General features: G+C 50.5%; 1 protein-coding gene across 1 annotated transcript in view; it reads left to right on the top strand.

Annotated features, from left to right (window-relative positions):
• The first annotated feature begins 1,321 nt into the window (after positions 1–1,321).
• The window catches only part of LOC125445920 (ubiquitin carboxyl-terminal hydrolase 32-like), a 114,816-nt gene continuing 102,205 nt past the window's right edge, over positions 1,322–13,932 (top strand). The window contains 1 exon segment of the mRNA XM_048519358.1: positions 1,322–1,559. Coding sequence (XP_048375315.1) covers positions 1,502–1,559 — 58 coding nt within the window. The 5' untranslated portion in view covers positions 1,322–1,501.

Raw genomic sequence — 13,932 nt, 5'->3', positions numbered from 1 at the left:
TGATTTCACTGCATGGGTCAGGAATGGTACAGTGCTTACACAAGAGACTACCTTAATCTTTTTAAGGAGCCCTGTGGGGGCAGAGTGATAAGCTATAATGTTGCAGTCCAAGCTTTGCTCATGACCTGAGTTCGATCCTGAGGGAAGTCAGTTTCAAGTGGCTTAAAGTTGACTCAGCCTCCTATCCTTCCGAGGTGGGTAAAATGAGGTCTCAGCTTGCTGAGGGGGCAAAGTGTAGGTGACTGGGGAAGGCAATGGCAAGCCACCCCATAAGCATAGTCTGCCTAAGGCACAGGTGTCAAACTTGTGGCCCTCCAGATGTTATGGACTACAGTTCCCACCATCCCCTGCTAGCATGATGCTGGCAGGGGATGATGGGAACTGTAGTCCATAACATCTGGAGGGCCACAAGTTTGACACCTATGGCCTAAGGGGTCAGTCACGACCTGGCACTTGCACAGGGGAGACCTTTCCTTTATAACCCGTGTGCGAGAGCCGGATTATACCTGCCAGCAGTGGCGTTGTGGCTAAGAGCAGGTGCACTCCGATCTGGAGGAACAGGGTTTGATTCCCCCCTCTGCCCCTTGAGCTGTGGAGGCTTATCTGGTGAACTAGATTAGCTTATGCACTCCCACACACGCCAGCTGGGTGACCTTGGGCTAGTCACAGTTCTTTGGAGCTCTCTGAGCCCCACCCACCTCACAGGGTGTTTGTTGTGTGTGTGTGGGGGAAAGGAGATTGTCAGCCCCTTTAAGTCTCCAACAGGAGAGAAAGGGGGATATAAATCCAACACTTCCTCTTCTTCTTAGAATATATTGCAGGCCATACTGACGGGTGCTGACTTCATTGTGCCAAAGATGATTTTGGTATGTTGGGTCAGGATTTCTGACTTGTGGTGCAAGTTGGGCAGGCACTATCTGCTGAATTGGCTCACTTCTGCACATGAAACCTGTGGGGTGACCTTGGGCTAGTCACAGTTCTTCGGAGCTCTCTCAGCCCCGCCCACCTCACAGGGTGTTTGTTGTGAGTGGGGGGAAGGGAAAGGAGTTTGTCAGCCCCTTTGAGTCTCCTACAGGAGAGAAGGGGGGGCTATAAATCCAAACTCTTCTTCTTCTAACAGCGCACGCAGAGAGCGGCGTCCACACGGAACCCGGAAGTCTCGCGCGCAGCAGCTTCCCTTCCCCTTTGGCGCTCGCCTCTGTTTTCCTCTCGCCTCCTTATCGCCGCTCCGCCCGTCACGTGACCGCTCCCTCCCCCCCAGAGGCGGGGCCGGCTTTGAAAGGCGAGGAGGGGGCGGAGGCGGGGCCAGCCGTCGGCGCCGTCACGTGACTCGGCATGGAGGCGGCCGCGGCGTCCAGCCTCTCTCTCCGGACAGCTCGGCGGCGGCGGCCGCGGCGTTAGGGGCGGCGGGAGGGCCGGGCCGGCCTTGGACAGCCACGGAGCAGCGGCCTCGGGGGGCGGCAGCGGGGTCCGGCCGCCGGCCATGGACTGAGGCGGCGCGATGGGCAACAAGGAGTCCCGCATCGGCTTCCTCACCTACGACGAGGCCCTGCGGAGGGGTGAGCGGTGGGCGGGGCGTATGCAAAGTGGGCATGCAAATGAGGGGGCTTGGGCCCGTGGGAGGGGTTGGGGCGACCCTGAAGGGGGAGGGGGAAGGAGCTGAATGTTGCGTTGCGTGTGGGAGGGGGGGTCTGTTGGTTGGGGGAGATTTAAGGCCTTGTGAGTGGGGGGTCATTATAGCACAGGGGTCTTCAAACTATGGCCCTCCAGATGTTTATGGACTACAATTCCCATCAGCCCCTGCCAGCATGGCCGAGTGGCAGGGCTGATGGGAACTGTAGTCCATAATATCTGGAGGGCTGTGAGTTTGACGCCTGTGCAGTTGAAGATGTAGGGTTGGGGGTGGCATCATGGCGGCCCTCCAGCTGTTATGGACTACATTCCCCATCATCCCCTGCCAGCATCATGGCGGGGACTGTAGTCCATAACATCTGGAGGGCTGTGAGTTTGACGCCTGTGCCGTAGAAGATGTAGGGTTGGGGGTGGCATCATGGCGGCCCTCCAGCTGTTATGGACTACATTCCCCATCATCCCCTGCCAGCATCATGGCGGGGACTGTAGTCCATAACATCTGGAGGGCTGTGAGTTTGACGCCTGTGCCGTAGAAGATGTAGGGTTAGGGGTGGCATCATGGCGGCCCTCCAGATGTTATGGACTACAGTCCCCATCATCCCCTGCCAGCATCATGCTGGCAGGGGATGATGGGAGCTGTAGTCCATAACAGCTGGAGGGCTGTGAGTTTGACGCCTGTGCAGTAGAAGATGTAGGGTTGGGGGTGGCATCATGGCGGTGCGGGAGGCGTTCCTGGGTCTGGATTGGCCCTGGCAGGATTTGTGTGGCTCTGCTGTGGTGGGCATTGAGGGGTATTGCCGCTGGCTGTTGGGGGCTCACCGGTGTGGGGCAGGGGTCCTTGGGGGCTGTTTGGGGCGTAGGCCAGATTGACGGTTGTTCGGGGCATCGGTATGATGAGGTGGCGCCTGGCAGGGCACATCCTGGACGAATTGATTCTGTAGTCTGAAGCCATAACTGGTCTGGCTGGTGAGTCCCAATCTTCGTTGTGTGCCTCCGGTTGTAGTTGTACAAACTGCGAGGGGTCAGCATTGGTGTGTGTGTGGGGGGGGGAATGGGGGCTGCAGAGGTCACTGTAGCAATAGGAAGCCTGGCCACTCAGGCAGGGGACGCGTTGCCAGAAACAGGATTGACTCAGCAGAGTTGGTTTTTGGGGAATGGGGTGAAAGCGGTTGAGCTTATGTGGTGTACTGGTTAAGAGAGGTGGACTCTGCTCTGGAGAACCGGGTTTGATTTGCCACTCCTGCACGTGAAGCCTGCTGGGTGACTTTGGGCCAGTCACTGTCTTCCCAGAAGTCTCTCTGCCTCTGCCTCACAAGGCGTCTCCCCCTCCCTCCCTTTCATGCCACCCCTCCCCTTCCTCTGGTAGGGTGGGTGGGCCATGTTCAGATGCCGCCCCCCCTCCCTCCTCTCCCTTGCATGCCACCCCTCTCTCTCTTTCTTCCCTTGCCTGCCACCTCTCCCTTTTGAGACTTCTTAAGGTTGAGGAAAGCAGGATACAAAAAAACAACAACTCTTCTTTCCTGTAGGGTTTGGGACGAAAAGCTCGGGATTGTTTGTAGGGTGAATGAAGGGGCTACAGATCGGCTGGAGGGCTGACGTGAACAGGATTGGGACCGTGAGCTGGATGTGTGGGGCGCTCCAGGTGATCCGGCAGGCGGAAGGCGTGAAGTTAAATTTAGTGGCGGGGGGAGAGCGGAGTTTGGGGCTATGGTGGCGAAGGTGTTGACAGGCCTTTCCCGAGGGTGGCGGCGAACGGGGGGAGCCTTTGAGGGTAGGGTTTCGCGGCGGTGCTGTTGACGGAGATGGGGGAGAGGTGGGGAATGACAGCAAGGAAAGTCCCGAGGGAAGGAGTTCCACACGGCTGGGGTGATGTGAAAGCGAGGGACCCCGTTTGGGTGGCACAGAGATGGTCCGGGGGGCACACGAGGGACATATAGAAAGGTGTGTTGTCGGGGGAGAGAACCTTGGTGGTTTGGGAGTCCCTGGACAGGGCGCATTTTCCGGTGATTCTTTGGGAAAACAGGACTGCACCGCAGGGAGGTGCCATTTGTTCCCGAGAAGGTAGAGGCCTGGGCTCAAAGGGATTTGGTCTGGTGAGAGACGGAGTCCCCAGACCTGCCCAGAGACAGAGGGATATGAATCTCTTTCAGGCCGTTCCTGGGGGTGAATCTTGGAGGAGCTGCAGTGTGCTCGGTGTGAGAGAGAGGCGAGGTAGCGCACGTCCTTTGGGCGATCACGTCGGCAAGGAGGGAGCTCGCCGGCACCGTGCGGCCTCCTCTCCGCCAGCGGAGCTGTCAGTGTCTGTCAGGGCAGAACGGCGTGAATCACTCGGCTGCCACCTCGGCCTGATCCTTGGGCTTTCTCCGAAGGCCCAGAGGTCCGAGCAGCATCTGACCACAACCCTCTGGGTCACTTGGCTCTCGTACGCGTGCCAGAGTGCGCCCTGCCTCTTTGCCCTCTTGGATGCGTTTATTAGTCTTAACTGTGATGCAGGGGTGGGGTGGACAGCTCCTGCTGCTGCTGCTTTACTATCTCTCCCCCCCAACATCCCTTTAGACACAGGTGTCAAACTCGCGGCCCTCCAGATGTTATGGACTACAGTTCCCATTATTCCCTGCCAGCATGATGGTTGCAGGGGATGATGGGAACTGTAGTCCATAACATCTGGAGGGCTGTGAATTTGACACCTATGCTTTAGAACACAGGTGTCAAACTCGCGGCCCTCCAGATGTTCATGAACTACCATTCCCACCAGCCCTTGCCAGTATCGCCAGTGCTCATGTTGGGAGGGACTGATGGGAATTGTAGTTCATAAACATCTGGAGGGTCACCTGCTTTAGAAGACCGCTGGTTTAGCTGGCTGCATTGCCCGGCGCTTGGCACACAGGCAGTGACGTTAGGTGATCTTACTTCCTGGTCTGACAGCTGCTGAATTCCTTTGCCTTTCCCGTTGGTTCCTGATTGTCGCTTTGCCACCTCTCTTGCGCAGTTATCACCTCTGGTGTATATTCTCGCAGCTGCGCTTGAGGTGTGGATTAACACCTGGATGACAGGATGCAATTGTTTTCATGCTAGTAATTACACCTGAGCATGTGTCTATGGGCCTGACTCCTTTAAACAATCACATGAAGTGAAATCGGGTCGCTGTGGGGCGGGGGTGGTGGTGGCTGACTTTGCCTTCTGGACTCTCGGCCTTCCCCAAAGCTGCACTTTCTCTCTGAGCTGTGCTCCGAAGGGTAAAAGGGGCTAGAGGGAGGATTGCTTAATGTTCACCTGCCAGAATGTCCCGTGTGACCATTTTGGTGGGGTGAAATATTCATAACCATACTGGGACTGAAATTGGCAACTGGAGCGCAACAGGCCTCAGGTGAAGAGCCGCTCTTCAGGTGTCTCTCTAAAAGATTTCGGAGGAATGCAGTGCACCTTGGAGTTATGCTGCTGCTCTCAGTAGAGAGTTCAACGACCTGGTTCTAAATTAGCCTTGATGGTGTTCTAAAGTGCGTGAATCAGCCATTGTTTGGGTCTGGACAAGTGTCAATTTAGACTAGAAATGTTTTCAGCGCTGGCAGCTACAGCTCCGTTCAATGTCTAGGCCTCTCAGTGAGCACGGCCGAGCAGTGCTCAGTGCTAGGAAATAGTTACTAGAGAGTTGGACTTTATACTTTCTGTGTCTGTTGCGTTTCCAGTATGTGGCTTTTTCTCTAAGTAGTTTTAAAAAAGGAGAAAAGAATCCACCCATGTTAAAGTGCTCAAGTTGGGAATATACGACATTGTAAAATAGGGAAGTCATGGTGGGATGGGAGAAAAATGTGGATTTTGGTCATGCTTGGAAATACTCACCTGGAGAAGGGACAGGTGCAAAACTGCCAGGCGATTGGGCCTGGGAGATTTGCCACTCTGTTGTGTTGTGGGTGCACTTTGATTCGAGGGCAGACATTATTTGTGTAGATAAGTAATGGGCAATTGCTGTAGTTCCCAGTTTGTTTTCTCTTGTAGCTGTTTTATGCAGTTCACACACACACAGACACACACACACACACACACAGAGAAACACAGAGACACAGACACAGACAGATGTTAAAAATTGTGTAAAAGTCATGAGAAAACCCACTGAGAGGGAACATCTAATAGCAGAAATAAAGATTCGTGGTTTCAATTTGATTTTGCTTGCGTGAAAGTTGGATTTTGGAGGCAGAATAGGGCGGATAAGGTGGCTTCGTACCACTTGTGGATTTATTTGCGCTGCTCCCTTTGTTGGGGTTTGGGCTGCGTAATATTAACATAAGACTTGGGAGCAATTAATTTATGGTATGGCTACTGTTAGTGAGAGCCCCATCGTGATTTTAAGAATTTCGTCTCGGGATTTACTTCGTGATATGCAAAACACATTGTGCTGGAGCCAAGCAATTGCATTTTATAGTTTGGCTCTTTCTTTTTTAATGAACCCCCCCTTTGTTTAATGAGGGGAACGAAACCACAACTGAGCATCTTGCAGGAGATGCTGTGCACTGCAGCCAACACAAAATGCAACCCTTCCCAGCTTACCTGAAATGTCAGGGGTGACCGGTGATTCCTTCGCCAGAGTGGCAAGGAGGAGGGCTTGTTTCTCTGCCAGGTGCGGCAGAAGGCTCTGCGAGATGGAGGCATCTGAGGAGGTCTGAGCTCTTGCAGGATGGCAGCCTCAGTCACCAGAGCTTCCTTGCCTTAGGCTTCGCTCTGCCTGGGGGCAATGAGTGCACTTCCTGCTGGATCTTCCTGTCCTTGCTGTAGCTCTCAGTCCACCTGCCTGCTTGGACTCCTGTGATCTGGACCTGGGGCTGTCTGCCTGCTCCTGCCCTGCCCTATTAGACAGTGACCTGACCATGCCTTACCTGCCACCTGCCTTGACCCATTGGACTGTGACCTGACCACACTTGTGCTCCCTGCCTGCATTGCCCTGTGAGGCTGGATCTGACCACACCCTGCCTGCTGGCAGCACACTCCTCCTCCTCCTCCTCCTCCTCCTCCTCCTCCTCCTTCTTTCTTCTCCTTCTTCCTCCTTCCTCCTCCTCCTCCTTCTTCTTCCTTCTTATCCTTCTTCTCCTTCTTTTTCCTCCTCCTTCTTCCTCCTCCTTTTTCCTCCTCCTCCTCCTCCTCCTCCTTCCTCCTCCTTCCTCCTCCTTCCTCCTCCTCCTTCCTCCTCCTCCTCCTCCTCCTCCTCCTCCTCCTCCTCCTTCTACTTCTTCTTCTTGATCCTGTACACCTTCCCATACATCACTTACTCAAACTGGTTGGCCCTGGAGGGTTGGTTATCAGTGGGGTTGTATTCAGTGGTGGGATTCCAATAATTTAACCACTGGTTGTTTACAAGCACCATTTTAACAACCAGTTCTGCTGAAGTGGTTTGAACCTGCTGAATCCCATCACTGGTTGTATTCCCCATCATCTAAGGTCCCCCATCATACAAGGTGTTGGCCATCACGAGGCGGAATTTATCACCCAGGTCAGTGCAGATAGATCTGTATGTTCACGTGCAGAATCAGGTCCATCTTAAAGGGCTCGCTCTCACAATGGAGTTGAGGAACTCCATCCAACTTCTTGCCCTTGGGATTGGTGTCCTTCATGTCAAAAAGATCTTTGAAAAGATTGCCAGCCGTGGCAAAGCAGAATAAAAGCAAAAACGGAGCAACCATGCAAAACCGGAGCAGCAGTTGCGTAGGGGGTTAAGAGCTCATGTATCTAATCTGGAGGAACTGGGTTTGATTCCCAGCTCTGCCGCCTGAGCCGTGCAGGCTTATCTGGGGAATTCAGATTAGCCTGTGCACTCCCACACACGCCAGCTGGGTGACCTTGGGCTAGTCACAGCTTCTCGGAGCTCTCTCAGCCCCACCCACCTCACAGGGTGTTTGTTGTGAGGGGGGAAGGGCAAGGAGATTGTAAGCCCCTTTGAGTCTCCTGCAGGAGAGAAAGGGGGGATATAAATCCAAACTCCTCCTCCTCCTCTCCTCCTCCTCTCCTCCTCCTCCTCCTCCTCCTCCTCCTCCTCCTCCTCCTCCTCCTCCTCCTCCTCCTCCTCCTTCTTCTTCTTCTTCTTCTTCTTCTTCTTCTTCTTCTTCTTCTTCTTCTTCTTCTTCTTCTTCTTCTTCTTCTTCTTCTTCTTCTTCTTCTTCTTCTTCTTCTTCTTCTTCTTCTTCTTCTTCTTCTTCAAAAGCGTGCCCGACCCCCTGCTACTCGCATCCTCAACCACAGATTCCCACGTGCAGCATGCAGGGGTCGTTTCTCCTCTCCGGTTTCTAAGGGTTCTTCTGAGCCGCCATGCTTGAGGTGAGCTGTATGGTTGCTTTGGACGCTCAGCTGGGTGACTTGCCTGTTTGCTTATTGAGGGCGTGCATAGAAAACTCACCAGTCCCTTCTTAGCGTTGCTGCGCCCTGCCAGGCATTGGCTCTGTAGGCAGCGGAGGATAGATGTTGCCTCACAGTGTGCCTTGCATGTGAACTTGTGGCAGGTTTCAACTACTGTGCTGGGGGGGGGGGGCATTTAATTGTAAGGTTGGCGGGTGTGCTTCTGCATTGCCTCTTGGCTGCCTGTGCTGTCGAGAGCACGGATCTCCTGCAGGCAAGGAAGTGTTAGGAAAGCTGGGGTGTGTGCCCTATTTTTTAAGCCTCGGCTGACTATTACTTTCAGGCTAGCTTTTTATTTCTGGGCTAACGGTAACCTTCATAAAATCCCAAGGCCTACAGGCAGGATAAACAATGGGCCACTCCATCCCGAGTGTTTATGAGGCAGGCAGCCGCCCCTGCTGAAACGGCACCTCTGGTCCATTCCCCGTGGCAGTCTGAAAAAGATCCAGTGGGACTCAAAACATGTCAGGTCTTTGGGGGGAATATTTTGGAATATGTATTGTCGAAGGCTTTCACGGCTGGAATCACTGGGGTGCTGTGTGGTTTCTGGGGTGTATGACCCTGTTCTATCAGCATTCTCTCCTGACGTTTCGCCTGCATCTGTGGCTGGCATCTTCAGAGGATCTGATGTTGGGAAAGCAAGTGGAGTATATATATCTGTTGGAGTGTCCAGGGTGGGTGAGGAAACATTGTCTGTGAGTAACAGGTCATCCTGTGTTCATCCTATGGTCAACCAGCTCCACACAAACACAGGATGACCATAGACAAAGGAAACAAAGGCCAGGATACTTCTATTCAGATACTCCCACCAGTGACCTTGCTATCTCCATTGTTACTCCCATGCTATAGACTTCATTGTTACTCATACTTCTATTCAGATGCCCTCAACTATTGACCTGGTTGCCTTCTTTGTTACTCACAGACAATGTTTCTTCACCCACCCTGGACACTCCAAACAGGTATATATACTCCACTTGCTTTCCTTTCCCACTATCAGATCCTCTGAAGATGCCAGCCACAGATGCAGGCGAAACGTCAGGAGAGAATGCTGCTAGAACACGGCCAGACAGCCCGGAAACCACACAGCACCCATATTTTGGAATAGTTTGTGCATGATGTCAGGGTAGTAGTATCTATGTGATTGGTATAGTTTAAAAACTATAGAGTAGTTTGCCCCAACAGGATGTTCTGTTTAAAGGCCTATGGGTGTGTGAGTTGAGAGGAGTGCCTTAGGCCAACAAATTCAGCTACCTACAACTCACGCACCCATAGGCCTTTAAACAGAACATCCTGTTGGGGCAAACTACTCTATAGTTTTTAAACGCTGCCACCATAAACTGAACCAAAACGGAACGTATGGAGCGGCTCTCGAGAGTTTAAAACACAAAAATTAATTTTGATTTACCAACTTCTCTTCTCAGGATGGTGGTTCAGAGAGGTACATAAGCATCGCTTTAGGCAGGTACTTCTTAATGGTTACAGAGCAAGCAGTTTCAGTGAGCTTTCAATACAGACGTTAGTGTTAACACGCTCAGGTGACTCTGTAAGGGCAAACCTTCCACATACAGCCCCGAACCCACCGCTAAAACGCCCACCCTTATCTCCAAAGAGATTTTACACTGGCTTTGGAGGGTCTCCATGTAATAAGTTTCCCTTTCGTCTCCCACCAACGTAGACCCCTAGCCTCTGGTATTAACTGACGCTTCCTCTCAGTCTCTCGGAGATCACTTCGGCCCCTTCCGCACACGCAAAAATAATGCGTTTTCAAACCACTTTCACAGCTGTTTGCAAGTGGATTTTGCCATTCCGCACAGCTTCAAAGAGCACTGAAAGCCGTTTGAAAGTGCATTATTCTGCATGTGCGGAATGAGCCTTAGAGCAGGGGTCTGCAACCCGTGGCTCTCCAGATGTTCATGGACTACAAATCTCATCAGCCCCAATTGGCCACGCTGGCAGGGGCTGATGGGATTTGTAGTCCATGAACATCTGGAGAGCCGCGGGTTGCAGACCGCTGTCTTAGAAGAATCTGGCCACCTAGCCTTCCTCTCTCTTGTCTCTCACTGGCCTCACTGCCTCTGAACAAGATCTCAGATCTGTGGGCTGACACGATCTGTGTCTGACTACTCAAAACTCTCTCTCTCCCTCTCCACCCAGTCTCAATTCCCCAACTCCCCCTTCTGACAGGCTTCTTCCTGCTTTTATATCACCTGTGGCTCTAGGCTAACTGCGTCCGTGCCAGCCAATTAGGAGGTGTCTACGTTTACATGAAGTGTTGCTAAGGCCAGCTTTTCTGCTCCTTCTAAAACAGTGATGGCGAACCTGTTGGCACGGGTGCCAGAGGTGGCACTTGGAGCCCTCTCTGTGGGCACACACACATATATCTAGCGTGGGCTATTGAGCACAACATGCGCGCACCGTGGTGACCAGGGAGGACTCGGCTGGTGGACTTGGTGCCTGTGCTTCAGGTGACTTCTCCCGAGGGGTGTGTGTGTGTGCAGAAGAGGCAGAGATGCTAGAGAGGCACAGAGCGGTGCATGCAGGATTTGCTGGAGGCTAGAGCAGGCTGGCCCCTGCTCGAGCGGGCGGGGCAGAGGAAGAGGGAGCCAACCGTGTTTTTCTAAACTGAAATTTCAGCATTCAGGTTAAATTGCCCGGTTGGTACTTTGCGATAAATAACTGGGGTTTGGGTTGCAATTTGGGCACTCGGTCTTAAAAAGGTTCGCCATCACTGTTCTAAAAATTAACCCTTTAATCTGGGCCTAATCCGTCACACAGGGGGTTGGACTTGATGGCCCTTGGGGGTCTCTTCCAACTCTATGACTCTAAGATGCCACTGGACTGGACGTCCTGAGTCGGGACCTCAGGATTCTCACCTCTGCTCAGAGTGTGGTTGCCCCTTCACACATCAATTTCTGAAAGGCGTTGTCACGGTGCAGCCCAGACACTGTGTTGGAGACATGCTGGGGTAGCTCCTCGTCCACTCCCTGTGCCCCAGGACTGTGCTGCAAACATGCAGGAATAAAATGGTGATCATGGCTTTCTATTCAACAAAAATTTCAGTCTGTTCTCCTCGGGCTTTGGGCATCCTTCCCAAGTACGGAGTTATAGCCAATTACCTAGCATCTACTTTACCGGTTGCCCACCGTTGGGCATTTATGTTAGCCCGATTCAATAGTTTCCTTCAGCCTCTACCAACGGAAGGTATCACCAAATTTCAAAACAACAAAGACACTGTCGCTGTGGCTCCACTGACTCTCTTACCCATGTCCTCCTAGAGCCGTGGTGGCAAACCTTTGGCACCCCAGATGTTATGCACTACAATTCTTATCAGCCTCTGCCAGCATGGCCATTTGTAGGGGCTGATGAGAATTGTAGTCCATAACATCTGGAGTGCCAAAGGTTCACCACCACTGTCCTAAAGTGCCAAATAAATGCAGATGTGTGTCTCAGATTAATCCACCCTTTATTAGTGGCGAGGAAAATTTCTAACCCTACTGTTGCCATACGTTTTCTTCTTGGAGATTACAATGCTCATACAACACGTATGGTAGCTCTATACCTGACAACCATTTTAAAGTGCTAACTTATTCCCATTTTATTACTTTTAACTGTGTGTTTTTTTTTTAAAAAAAACATACTATACCAGTACACTAAACCAAATTGGTTCATTATTATTTGGCACAGAATCAAATGTTTAAATATCAAATATGATACATCAAACAAACGCAGAACTTCTTATAAAAGATAGGTATCTTCTCCAATCTAACTGATACACACTGTCTAATATTTAGGCATGGTAGGATACCTATTGCTGTATTGTTTTGCTTTTAACTTGCTAAACAGATCTATTTGTATTGCAGTTTTAGATTAGATTGTATTTTTACATTGCTGTGTAGGGGTATTTACTGTCATTTGCTCTGGGTATTTCTTTAAAAAAAAATCTGAAGTGATCTGAATCCCTTGAAGTCAACCATCAAGTTATGTGGACTATTTTCTTGCTATTGAACTATACTTGACACTGCAGAATGTGTCTGTGTAAATCTTGATCTATCTATGCCTATTAAAGGTAGATAAAGATAAAGAATAAAATGGTGACTTCTGCTAGGCAAAAGCCTCTTTCGCTTGTGGCACGGAAAGGCCCAGATGGAGAAAACGGCTTGCTAATAGCACCAGCCGTCAATGGCCACATTTGGTCAATGGCCACATTTGCTTCCGTTCAGCCTCTTCGTTGAAATGTAAATTGTACGTTTCTCCGGGCAGGGGCGGCAGTTTTTTAAAAATGGCTTCAGTTACTCTGATGTGTATAAATAGATGATTGCACTTTCCTGGAAAACGGCCTCACATTTTCTTAGGTGGCCTGCCCTGCACTAAGATAAGAAAATATATAATGGTGCACTTTTGGTTCTTAGGAGCAGTGTGAGCTTTTTGCTGTGCGCCGTGTTGCTAGACATGATCCAGACTTGCATCTGTTATCTAGGACAGTGGTGGCAAACCTATCGCACGGGTGCCAGAGGCGGCACTCAGAGCCCTCTCTGTGGGCACGCGTGCACAGAGTTTGTCATGTGATAATAGTGTAATTATTTCAGGGAGATTATTAGCATTAAACCTAAGACCTAGTTTTGGGGAAGCAATGTAGGTAACCCTGTTAAGCGCTATTAAACCCTACTGATTTTCATGGGAAGAACTAAAGCATGATCCTTTACCTGGTAGTAAGCTCGGTTGCTGGCAATGTGGCTTGCTTCTGAGTAAACCCTCCTAGGGTTGTGATTCACCTGTTCGAAGTGTTGCACAGTTGCTTCAAAGCAAAGCCACCGACTACCACCAAGCTTACTCCTGAGTAACGCGCGCCTTGGAGCCAACCATTTGCTCTAAACTAAAACCTCAGTATTCAGGCTAAATTGTCGTGTTGGCACTTTGTGATACATAAGTAGGTTTTGGGTTGCAGTTTGGGCACTCGGTCTCAGAAAGGTTCGCCATCATTGACTAGGATTTTATTGAGTGCGTTGGAGCTCAAAGCCCTTGTTACGGCTCTGTCAGTGCAATTGTGTGCAAAATTACACCAGTCCAAGCCTATTTATTTCAATGCATTTAGATTGGAGTAAACGCCACGTCGGACTGCACTTCAGGTCCGTTGGTCTAACTGCGTTACCTAATAAGAGAGTATCCGTGAACTGAAGAAGTGTTTTCAACCCCTCCTTGTGTATATATTTATTTGCTGTACTTCTGTATCCCATGTTCTGTTTGCTCAAAGCCTATTACAGTAACACAAGCAAATTAAAGCTATCCAGGGGCCTGATATATTTACAGATATACATATTGTATTAACACAGAGACACAAATAAAATCAGTGTAACGAATCACTGCAAGAGTTAGTAAGAATCCTTTCAAGTGTTATTGAGATACTCAAGAGAAATTATTGCAGGGCTCGGGTGAAGATCTTTGTTGTGTTTGGACAAGCGAAAAGGAGACTCCCCTTTGAACAGCAGAGTATGACTGTGTGTAATTTGACAAACCGTAGGTGCAATTCAAACTTGATCCCGCTATCATTAAATTGTGAGTGACAGCAGTTCTATTTTTTCCCCGGGTATAAATATTGGATAGAACACAGAAGGCTCTTCCGCTGAAACTTGGCAATTAATAGGCAATATTGAAGCATAGTCTATGGACCGAAGGGAAAACAGGCACCTAGTTGAAAAAGCTTTCAGTTTTTGTCGATGAACTTGCTAACTTAAGGAAAGCATTTTTTTAAAAATATTTTTTTTTATTTGTCTTTCCAGCAAATTATCTCCTTGCTGGGTCAGTATTAGAAGCTGATGTTTCTACGCAGGATAAAACTGTGCAGCTGTGTCTATCATTATAGAAGACTGTGTGCTGCAGGCAGGTAGGAGCTAAAGTGTGGCTGGGTGAGCCAGAGTTAAG

This window comes from Sphaerodactylus townsendi, linkage group LG16 (assembly GCF_021028975.2).
Source record: "Sphaerodactylus townsendi isolate TG3544 linkage group LG16, MPM_Stown_v2.3, whole genome shotgun sequence".
In the NCBI taxonomy this organism is placed as follows: Eukaryota; Metazoa; Chordata; class Lepidosauria; order Squamata; family Sphaerodactylidae; genus Sphaerodactylus; species Sphaerodactylus townsendi.
The sequence above is the reverse complement of the archived record's forward strand: the minus strand, read 5'-3'. Positions and strand labels throughout refer to the sequence as shown.